At 37.6% G+C, this 12,368-nt stretch overlaps 1 protein-coding gene across 1 annotated transcript in view; it reads right to left on the reverse strand.

Annotated features, from left to right (window-relative positions):
* Positions 1-12,368, reverse strand: part of NDUFAF2 (NADH:ubiquinone oxidoreductase complex assembly factor 2) — a gene marked incomplete at both ends in the record, with an annotated part of 133,448 nt that overhangs the window by 41,271 nt on the left and 79,809 nt on the right. The window contains one exon of the mRNA XM_084233477.1: positions 12,255-12,344. Within this exon, the coding sequence (XP_084089603.1) occupies positions 12,255-12,344 (90 nt within the window). The remainder of the gene's footprint in view (positions 1-12,254; positions 12,345-12,368) is intronic.

Consider the following 12,368-nt stretch of genomic DNA (forward strand, 5'->3'; position numbering starts at 1 on the left):
CTAATGAAGACTGTTACTCTCAGTAACTCCCAGTCACACAATTTGAATAACAGATCTGGAGACTCTAGGTTTGGCCATAAATTGATACCTCTAAAGTCATATAATTATAGAACATTAGAGATAGACGGAGGTTTAAAGGATACTGAACCTGGCCTTTTAATTTTACACACGAAAAATAGAGAGGTAAATCAATTTCCTAAAAATGACTAAGGTAGTAAAGGGTCATTGCAGAACCAACTCATTGATATTTTGAAGCTGGGATAAGGATAGCATCATTATCTCTGTCCACTGTCTTATGAAGCTTACTTTGAAAGTTCTTGGTTGGAAGTTCCAGTGGACTGAGAAAAGCATACTAAACAATTATTAATAATACTAATAAAAAACGGGACTCCCTGGTGTCACAAGGGATTAAGACACAACCTATGAAGCTAACCACAGTCACTGCAGCATGAGTTCAATCCCTGGCCGTGGAGCAACCCACATGGTGCAGCAGACCTCTCCTGACTCACCCGCTGCTCCCCTCAGCAGTGTGTTTCAGTCAATCTGCCTGTTCTGTTCCCCACTCTGTCTCTGGTGAATCCTCTCACGCCCCACCCCACACACACCTCTGGCCTGTAACCCCATTCTTATATGCATAAATAAATAAATATTAAAAAAATACTAATAAAATGGAAGTACAAGGCATTTTATACTGAGATGTTCATAATTAATGAACTGTGTTAATGATAGACAGATGTGGTCTAATACATCTGAAAAGTAATTTTTACCTGAGTTTATTCTGAAGTTTTATTCTTAGATTATAAGTACATGTGATTAGTAAAGCTTAATGTTCCATTAAAAATAAGTATTGGATCAGGGTCTCTTGTCTCTACTGACTACATTTTGTTTTAGAAGTATTTTAGGGTTCTCACCAATAGTGTTTATTACTGTTAATGCCAAACAGGCTTAAGCTTACCAAAAATAACAAAAATGGAAGGTTAAATGTCATCTGAATTAGAGAGATAAACATTTTGAGAGGTTCTTTGTAATAATTACATATCATGCCATGGATTAAACTTAAAAGGTCCACTGAGTAGCTAGAATTATATTATCTTCCATGGCTAAATCTTTGTCTGAGTGTTCTATATGTTTAGAAGCAATTGCTGTGGTGTGATGTTCCATTTCTTTCTTTTTAAAGTCTGCAAATTAGCAAAGTCTCGAAAATGTCTCTTCTTTATGTACTTTCACCTTGAAATGCATTCATTCCAACAAATACTAATTGTGCTTGCACTTATTATATGTTAAGTGTTAAGCTCGGCCCTTAGAATACAATTATGAATGAGGTGAAGACTTTACCCTAAGAGCCTTCAAGTCTAGGGAGGGGAGTTAGAGAAGTAAACAGGAAATATTCTATAGCATGTTGTGTTATGATTGGGGGAGGCACATAGTGAAATGAGAATAAAAACGAGGAACCTCCACTCTAAACTGTGGAGTAAGGAGTGGGGTCAGAAAGACTTCCAAAGAAATGAATGTCTACTCTAAAACTTGAAGGACATGAAGGAGTAGCTAGGGTATTAAAGAGGTAGACAATATTAAAAGTAAGGATTTTGGAGACAGAGAACTGGGATTCAAATCTTGGCTTGCTCTTAGTCACTGTTTCTGCATGCTGTTAATCTCTCTGTGCTTTATTTGGTAAAACAAGTGAAATTTACAAAAGTTCTCACCTCCACATTTACCTATTTACCTGCATCTCTCTCTATACTCTACTTTTCTGTTATATGACTGACAAACTTTCATGCCCTTGTCAAGGGTCAACTCTTCCACGTACATACTAAATCCTGAGCCACATGGTCTTCTCAAGGACTTTTCCTTGTATTATTAATGTTTTCTTTTTGAATTAATCTTTCTCATCACTATTGCATGATTTGATTACGTCAATCTTTAAAACAAAGCAAAAAACAGTAAAATTCCTCTCTAGACACTACTTTCCTTTCCAGGTATTGCCTCTTTTCTTTTACAGATAAGCTTCTTATAAGCATTGTCTATGTTCATTCTCTCCAAATTCTCTCTAGCCTTTCTTTTTTCTATAAGGGTTTTGTTCCTAACACTACGAAGAACTATTTCTGTCAGGATCACTATTGAAGTCACTAATGACTTCCCTATTCTTTAAAAAAAAATTTTTTTAAGATTTATTCAACTGGAAATTGCATGCTGCATGGAGACCGCAGTCTTCTGGGCAAACAAAAAAGATGAACCACACCTTGAAGAAAACCTTGGCGAAACTGTGCCAAAAAACACAGCTTCGTTGGGACCAGGTACTATCCCTTGCCCTCCTCCGCATAAGAGTGGCACCTAGAAGTGGGCTACAATTAAGCCCCTTTGAAATTGTGTTTGGAAGACCCTTCCAGGCCTCAGTTCTGAAAGCCAGTCCGGAAATAGCTCAAGATTGCCGAATCACACAATATGTGAAACACATCCAGGAGGTTCTAACAGTGATTCATAACTTTGCAACCTCGAGAATCTCTATGCCTCCTGATCAACCATTGCATCCCTTCAAACCTGGATATCAGGTATTACTGAAGACCTGGCACAGTGGGGATGCCCAAAACCAGTTGTCACAAAAATGGACTGGTCCATATGATGTTTTGCTAAGCACACATACTTCTCTGAAACTTGCAGGAATAAAACCCTGGGTACATCATTCCAGAGTTAATAAAGCGCCAAAAGGAACGGACCCAGAGACGAAGTCCCATTGGTCTTGTGAACCCATTGAAGACTTGAGATATTTATTTAAGAAACAGAAAGAAACTTGAATGTTACTGACTTCTTTTCCAGTTATTGTTGCAGGATACCCATGAACTCGTTTTTTTTTTCTAAAGAAACCCTGACAAGAAAAAAAACTACCATGCTCTAACCAATCTCTTCCTTGCAAAGTTTAGGAGATGTGAAATGACATCTAGGATCATGCATATGCTGACAGTATTTTTTTTTCTTTCATACAAAGGTTTTTAATCTTGATTTTGTTATTTCCTATCAACTTTTGTTTTTTTTTTTACTTTGAAGTTTTTTTGTTTCCCTGCTTGTTTTTTTATTATTACTTTGGCCTATCAGACAAACTGCAGTTGTATGGGATATCCCACGCATGATGAATGTTAACTAAAGAGCTCTTTGTGTCTATATGTTGTCTGTCTGTATGTCCTTGTGTCTAACCGTCTTGACCTCCAGTGATTGACAAATTGGTATACATGGTGCCCATAGACATTGAAAAAAAAAAAAAAAAAAAAGAGTCTCCAGTTATGAGAAAAACAAAGAGTTATGGTTTGATTGTCAACATTGTGCTACTGAACTAAGCCGGTGCCTTCATAGAAATTGAATATTGTTGTTTCTGTTACTTTTCTGATATTTATGGCAAAGCTTCCCAGAAATCTAAATTCAAGTACAAATTTGGTGGCCTGTCATTTGACTGATGCAAGGAAATTTTGTGGAACCTCAGTAGAGCTCCTGAGACACTCCACGAAGTTTCTCCTTTTCCTCCTGGGAAAGCATTACATGAATTTGTTCTATTTGGCTTTTACCTAATGAAGTAAAACTGGAAGGGAAGCATTGTCACTTGGGAAAATGGTAAAAACTTTGGTATGTACAATATGTTAACAGTAGTATCGGGTATGTATGTAAATTGTCAATGGTGATTGTCACCTTGTAATATTGTATAATTCAATTGTTTCACATCTACAGAAATTGTTTCTGGAAATATAGGGAGAAAAGGTCTCAACAGATTCCTATTGATGGAACTGTTGAGAGTAAAAACTTTCCTACAAAGGACTGAATAGACCTGGAAATACACCTGACATTTACTAAGGTTTCTTTGACATAATACTGGAAATTTTTTTTATGCATTCTGTCCTGAATCCACGAAAGTTTTGTTTTGTTTTGTTTTGTTTTGAGTAACCAGGATCTGCAGAAAGGTTGTAATTTTTTTCCAGCAAAGCTAACTTGTCACTTTTTCTCTCCCCTTGATACCAACACAGCATACAAATAGTGGTAGTAATTTTTGCTACTTATCTTAGAGTCTGTTTTTTGCATAACTTCCATAGGGATTTTGCCTGTTTTAACAAAAAAAATCGGACGCGAGTTTGATTGTGTGGCTTTGTGTGGAGTTCTTCCAAAAGTTGAAAAAGAGCTGAACCAAGAAGAGGAGAACCTGTTTGCCTTGTTTGTAGGGTTCCAGAGACCTCCAAAGAAGGTGAGGAAGCTTGCCTCCATTGGCAGGACTGGACAACCCAGCCAACGAAAATGCCCTGGTACCCTCGCGAAGAGGAAAGCCCAGGTGGAGTCTGATGAGACCAACTTTATACCTGAAGCATACATCGACTGGATGCCACCGGTTCGCTCTGATCCTGTATGGAATATTTCAACAAAGCCAGCTAAAATTGCTGTTAGTTATTTCTACTCTGTGATTTTATGCAAAAATAGGAAAAATGGTTTAAAAGTAGATTTAGTTTGCAAACTTTTGCTTTGCTGTTAAAAGTTTGGGATCAAGGTTGAGAAAATTTGTGTTTTTACATCAGTTGAACCATTTTAAGATTTTTTTTCTTCCTGAAATTTTTTACATATCTGCTGACTTGTTTTGGCTAACGCCTCCAGATTTTTTTTTGGCTTAAACTGATGAACTATTTTTCCTGGAGTGGAGGACTTTTGCTTTCCACAATGGACAAATACCTGGAGAGACTGGTTTTCTTTCACACTGGAACCTGACAAAACGTTCATCTGAGACTGCATCCCAACCTCCATATATTTGATCTTCATCACCATGGAAATGGTGGCAAAAAGTGAAAGGGGGGAATTGTTAGGGGGAAAAGGCGGTCCCAAAGCAAATTCCATACAGGCTTTGTGGACTCCACCCCCACCCCAGGTCAAAGCCAAAGACACTGGGAACTCCAAATCCCATCACCACCAAAGGGAAGGTGGCTGGGACCTGAGGGTGGGGTTAAGCAGCCAGGTGGATACAAAAGGCAGACACGTGGGCTTTGGGGGGCTCTCTCCATTTTGGGCTCTTGGCCAGCAGCAGCGTCCGGTCAGCTCTGAGAGTGACTTTGGGGCTTCCAGGTCGTCGGATCGGGTAGGACGCATTAAAGACTTTATTTCCCTATTTTCTCCCTGAGTTGTACATTTTCCTTATTTCCTTTCCTCTTGTAAATAAACCTTTTATTAACCCTTTTGTGTGTGTCTGTAGTAGAGTATTCATAAGTCCCTTTAAAGCGCGCGGGTGAGGACCCACAGCCAGGAACCCGTTTAATATCGGGGTTGCTCTATAACACTTTCCTTTCCAGGTATTGCCTCTTTTCTTTTACAGATAAGCTTCTTATAAGCATTGTCTATGTTCATTCTCTCCAAATTCTCTCTAGCCTTTCTTTTTTCTATAAGGGTTTTGTTCCTAACACTACGAAGAACTATTTCTGTCAGGATCACTATTGAAGTCACTAATGACTTCCCTATTCTTTAAAAAAATTTTTTTTTAAGATTTATTTATTTTTATACAAGAGCTGGGGTACAGGCCAGAGATGTGGGGGATGAGAGGATTCACCAGAGACAGAGTGGGAAGCAGAACAGGCAGACAACCGAAATATACTGCTGAGGGGAGCAGCGGGCAAGACAGGAGAGGTCTGCCACACCATGTGGGAATCTCCCTTGCTGGCCCGAAATCAAACCCATGCTGCAGAGGCTGTGGAGAGTTTCACAGTGCTGCACTCAACCCACTGCACCACCGGGGAAGCCCTTCCCTATTCTTAATGCCAAAAGTTAATTTTAGTCTCCATTTGACATAGTTGATCAATTCCCCTCCTTGACATTTGGCTTCCAGCACACAACACTGACCTTTTTTACCTTGGTTTTCTGGCTACTCCTTTTTGTCTTTATTGTCTCTACACACTGGAATAGCCAAATACTCAGTCTTTAAACTCATTTCCTTTGCAGTCACATTAGTCTTCTGGTTTTAAATACCATTTATTTGCTAGCAACTCCTAAATTTTAACTCCAGTCTACACTTTCCCACTAAATTCACCTCTTCTATGCAATTTATTATCTCTACTTGGATGTCTAATGGGCATCTCAAACTTAACATTTCCAAAATTGATGTCATTTTTCTCCCCCAGTTTCTGACAATCTTACCTCTCTCAGTCAACAGCAACTCTATATTTTCAGGTGAGGCCCAAAAGCTTAAGAGTCATGACCACTCTCTTTCTTTCACATTTCATATCCAATCTGACAGCAAATCCCACTACTTGACTTTTACAATAGATACAGAATGCAACTACTTTATTTCTACTCCACTGTTACTGGTCTCAGTCACAATTTTCCCTTGCCTGTATTATACAAGTGCCTCTTGCATCCATGTTTCTTAAGAGCATGTGCCCCCCTCAGACTCTCTGTAATGCAACCAGAGTGATCCTGCTAAATATAATTCATATTCTGTTAAATATGACTGCTCTTTAAAGGCTAAAAAATCAGTCACTATCTATTTATTTATAACTTATTTCTAAAAACATTTTAATTCTATATTGTTAATGACAAAAAATGATAATACTCATAATAAAAGCCAAAGTCCTCATAATGGACTACAAAGCCCTACAAATTTGGGGCATCCTATTACTTTCCTAACCTCAACTCCTATTACTTTCCCTCTGATTCTATTCTGTCACTCTAGCTTCCTTACTATTTCTTCAACACCTGAGCATGCTCTTGTGTCCAGGTCTTTGTACTTGGTTTCCAGGAATGCTCCTATGTTAGTTTTACCCACATGGCCAACTCCTTCTGCCTTTGTTCAAAAGCCATCTTCTCAGCAATGTCTTTTTTGAACACTATTTAAATCTGCAGAAACCCACTTCAACATTCCCTATTCCCTGCTTTATTTTCTGTGGTAACTAACATACTGTATAGTTTAGCTTCTTATCTGATTCATTGTCTTTCTCAGACCCACTCTCCCATTCCAGAATGTAAGCTCCATGAATGCAGAGGTCCTTAATAGATATTCATTAAATAAATGAATGAAAAGGGCACATACATATTTGGGAAGATATACAGCTTGTGGATACTATGCTGTTATTAATAATTGACAAATATAATATTCACCTGGACCTGAAATGCTTCAAATTCATTTGGTAAGACATCATTTACTTTGAAAGCTTTTTCTCTTTCCTTTCCTATATATAGTATTTTGTGGTGTTTATTTATATTTTAACTCACTTTTTCATAGCATGGAGATCTTATTTTTTATATTTAATTAATGTGTAACACAATAAAAATAATTTTAGTTTCAGAGTTTGGTTGGTATATTTGTTTTAAGGGTATGTCCCACGGGATAGTTATGCTGAATTACTAGATCAGGACAGAGTCATAAAAAGCATTATAACTTCAATCTAATTCTCTGAAAGTCTCAAGAGCTGAAAAATAAGTCATTACCTATTTGTTTATTTATAACTTAACTTATTTCTATAAACATTTTAATTCTATACTGCTACTGAAAAAAATGGCAAAATAAGCTCATTATAAACAGGCACAGTGTTATTTGAGAATTGCAAACGGGGCTTATAACACTGGAAAACCTGTTAAAATAAGAAAACTCAATTACTCCTCCTAGAAGTTGCCAGTTTATATTCTGCATTTCTACAAAAAGCCTCTGGTCTCTACCCATTTTTATGTAACTATCTCAGAGTTCTAGTATTTTCATAGCTTATAAGAAGAAATGAAAAAGATATTTGCAGGAAAATATTTACATTCACATGCTGGCATGAAAGTAACTTAACGCCTATGCCCTATGTAAGGTACCATGCTAAACCTACCAGGTAGCAACAGGTCTACTGATTACAGTATGTAGGTATATAATCCAGACAATTCAGTTAACCTTTCTAGACCATAGATACACTAGCTATTAAATGGGTATAATCACCACGTCTACCTATTAGGATTGTTGTGATGATTAAACAGTATAATGATAGTAAAGCAATAGCATGCCAGGAATACAGGTAAACACATAATAAGCATTAAGTGATATACAAAATAGATGTAAGGTTCATTTAGTTCCAAATAAAACTAACTCAAGTTAGAGTTCATGAATTCAATATAGATTTATTGAGTATTAACTATGTGCCTTCCTAAGTACTAAGACTTGGTAAGGAAACAGGGAATTTTTTTTTTTAATAATGAATTTTATTTTTATATTCCCCATACAATTTCAACCCCTCCATTCTGACCCCAATCCCTCCCCTCCCTCCCGCACCCCACAAAAAGTGTCTCTGGTTCATAATTTTTGTTGATTTTCACTTTCTTATAGTTATTCAATTTCCTGGTCCCTTATTTAAGTTTTCTAGATTCTTGCTATGAGTGAGACCATCCGGTATTTTTCTTTTTCTTTTTGGCTTATTTCGCTGAGCATGATCCCTTCCAGCTCCATCCATGTTGCTGCAAATTGCATGTGTTTATCTTTTTTAAATGCTGAGTAATATTCCATGGTATATATGTACCACATCTTCTTGATCCAGTCATCTATTTTTGGGCATCTGGGCTGTTTCCAAAGCTTAGCTATTGTAAATAGTGCTGCTATAAACATAGGGGTGCAGGTGCTCTTTGGAATTGATGTTTCTGTGTCCTCTGGGTAAATACCTAGGAGTGGAATTGCTGGATCATATGGAAGCTCTATGTTTAGTAGGTCCAGAAATCTCCACACAGCTCTCCATAGTGGTTGGACCAGTTTGCACTCCCACCAACAGTGCAGAAGAGTTCCTTTTTCTCCACACCCTCGGCAACATTTGTTGTTGCTAGTTTTTTTAATATGTGCCATTCTCACTGGTGTGAGATGGTATCTCATGGTAGTTTTGATTTGCATTTCCCTGATTACAAGTGATGTTGAACATTTTTTCATATGCCTGTTGGCCATTTGCATTTCCTCTTCAGAGAAGTTTCTTTTTAGCTCTTCCGCCCATTTTTTGACTGGATTTGCCCATTTTTGAAACAGGGAAATTTTTTTTGGAGAGACAAGAGTTGTTTTTTATTTTTTTTTTTTAGAGGCATGTTTTATTTATTCATTTATTTGTTTGTTTGTTTTGTTTATACATGCACTGGGTACAGTCATAAGCGCGGGAGGGTGAGAGAATTCACCAGAGCCAGAGTGGGGAGCAAAAGAGGCAGAAGGACCGAAGTACACTGCTGAGGGGAGCAGCGGGCGACAGGAGAGGTCTGCACGCCATGTGGGACCCTCCTCCGGTGGCCGGGGAGCAGCCGGGGATCGAACCGGCACTGCAGAGGCTGCGGGCAGCTTCGCAACCCAGCGCTCAACCACTGCGCCACCGGGGAGGCCCTTCCCTTTTTTTATTTTTTTAGTAAATTTTATTTTTATATTCCCCCATACAATTGCAAACGCCCCATTCTGACCCCAATCCCTCCCCTCCCGCCCCCCACCCCACAAAAAGTGTCTCTGGTTCATAGTTTTTTGTTGATTTTGATTTTCACTTTCTTATAGTTATTCATTTTCCTGGTCCCTTATTTAAGTTTTCTAGATTCCTGCTATGAGTGAGACCATCCGGTATTTTTCTTTTTCTTTTTGGCTTATTTCGCTGAGCATGATCCCTTCCAACGCCATCCATGTTGCTGCAAATTGCATGTGTTTATCTTTTTTGAATGCTGAGTAATATTCCATGGTATATATGTACCACATCTTCTTGATCCAGTCATCTATTTTTGGGCATTTGGGCTGTTTCCAAAGCTTAGCTATTGTAAATAGTGCTGCTATAAACATAGGGGTGCAGGTGCTCTTTGGAATTGATGTTTCTGTGTCCTTTGGGTAAATACCTAGGAGTGGAATTGCTGGATCATATGGAAGCTCTATGTTTAGTAGGTCCAGAAATCTCCACACAGCTCTCCATAGTGGTTGGACCAGTTTGCACTCCCACCAACAGTGCAGAAGAGTTCCTTTTTCTCCACACCCTCGGCAACATTTGTTGTTGCTAGTTTTTTTTAATATGTGCCATTCTCACTGGTGTGAGATGGTATCTCATGGTAGTTTTGATTTGCATTTCCCTGATTACAAGTGATGTTGAACATTTTTTCATATGCCTGTTGGCCATTTGCATTTCCTCTTCAGAGAAGTTTCTTTTTAGCTCTTCCGCCCATTTTTTGACTGGATTATTTTCTTTGTTGTTGCTGAGTCTCATGAGCTCTTTGCAGATTTTTGTGATCAGTCCTTTATCATTAGTGTTGGGTGCAAAAATGTTCTCCCAGTTGGTGGGGTTTCTCTTTGTTTTTGTTATTGTCTCTTTTGCTGTGCAGAAGCTCTTTAATTTGATGTAGTCCCAGCTGTTTATCTTTGCCTTCACTATCACTGCTTTGGGTGATGTGTCTGTAAAGATGTCTTTGATGTGCAAATCACGTAGTGTTTCGCCTATATTTCCTTCTATGTATTTTATGGTTTCAGGTCTTATGTTTAGTTCTTTAATCCATTTTGAGTTGATTTTTGTGTATGGTGTGAGGTAGTGGTCAAGCTTCATTCTTTTGCATGTAGCGACCCAGTTTTCCCAGCACCATTTATTGAACAAACTTTCTTTGCTCCAATGCATAGTCTTTGCTCCTTTGTCAAAGATTAGTTGACCATAAATCTGTGGGTTTATTTCTGGATTTTCTATTCGATTCCATTGGTCTGTATGTCTGTTCTTGTTCCAATACCATGCAGTTTTGATGATTATGGCTTTGTAGTATAGTTTGAAGTCTGGGAGTGTGATGCCTCCATTCCCTTCTTTCTTTTTCAGGAGAGCTTTGGCAATTCGGGGTTTTTTGTGATTCCATATGAATTTCATCAATAATTGTTCTATTTCTTTGAAGAATGACATTGAAATTTTGATTGGAATAGCATTGAATCTGTATATTGCTTTTGGTAGGATGGCCATTTTAATAATGTTTATTATCCCAATCCATGAGCAGGGGATGTCTTTCCATTTCTTTGTGTCTACTTCTATTTCTTTTAACAGTGTTTTATAGTTTTCTTTGTAGAGGTCCTTTACCTCTTTTGTTAGATTTATTCCCAAATATTTGATTTTTTTTTGTTTCGATAATAAAAGGGATGGTTTTTTTGATTTCTTCTTCTTCAGATTTATTGTTTGTGTATAGGAAGGCTACTGACTTTTGCGTGTTGATTTTGTATCCTGCCACTTTACTGAATTGATTGATGAGTTGAATTAGTTTTTCTGTGGAGATTTTGGGGTTCTCTATGTATATTATCATATCATCTGCAAATAGTGATAGTTTGACTTCTTCTTTTCCTATTTGGATTCCTTGTATGTCTTTCTCTTGTCTTATTGCTCTGGCTAGGACTTCCAGTATTATATTGAAAAGCAGTGGTGAGAGTGGACATCCTTGTCTTGAAACAGGGAAATTTTTAACAAAGATATGGGGCGCCACTAGAACTCAAAGGCAGACTTGCAGTTGAACTTCATTCAAAGAAATGCAACTGGGAACTAGAAAGTTGCTGGAAACCTAGAAAATATTCTCTGTCTTGTTACATAAGTTTTACAGATGAGTTTCTGGGGTTTTTTTTGCAATAGATCAGCATTTTCTCCATCTATTAGATAGGTATTGAAGATAGTTACCCATTAGCTACCAAGTTCATATGCTTCTTTTCTAGAGATTGACCACACTATGCTACACTGAGAGATTGACTGCTACTGAATTATCTTTCTTTGATATTTTACCTTAATTCCAAAGTTTTAAGATAGGGATCAAGTTGGTCCATCCTAATCTAAACAGGAAGTCAGTGAAGAAAGTCATTGGCATGCTGAACAAATATTCCAAATAGTATCTATAGCAAGTATTATCCACAGTTTGCAAGAGGAAACTAAGGCTGAGAAGGATAAGTTACTTTATCAAGTACATGTGGGCAGTGAATGACATAAACAAGATTTAAACCCTGGGATTGTACAAGTGCAAGGTTAGTGCATATGAAAGTGACTGCCTCCTTCAATTTTACATCCTAGGAGCTTTATGCACGTCACCCTAATCCCAGCTCTGCTAATTCTTAATTGTTTTTTCTACTACCAGTCGCTCATAATATCATACTAAAATGTGCTACCTACACAACTTTCAAAGAAATGCAACATTTTAAAAAAGCTTTACATATTCCAACTATAAACATTTTTGCAGAGAAAACCATGTAAATATAAATGCATTTACTGATTTTCTATGTTTTTAAATAATTTGCTATCCAGAAGATACTAATAAAAGCAGAAACTTACCTTCCCATTCTGTTGGGATATCCCCTACTTCATAGTCTACTTCTCTTTTATCTGCTGCTTCTACAATTCTTTTTTCTCGGATAGTTTGTCCTACAAAACAAAAGTGATTTTTGT

The sequence above is a fragment of the Talpa europaea genome (genome assembly GCF_964194135.1).
Source record: "Talpa europaea genome assembly, chromosome: 5".
Taxonomy (NCBI): Eukaryota; Metazoa; Chordata; class Mammalia; order Eulipotyphla; family Talpidae; genus Talpa; species Talpa europaea.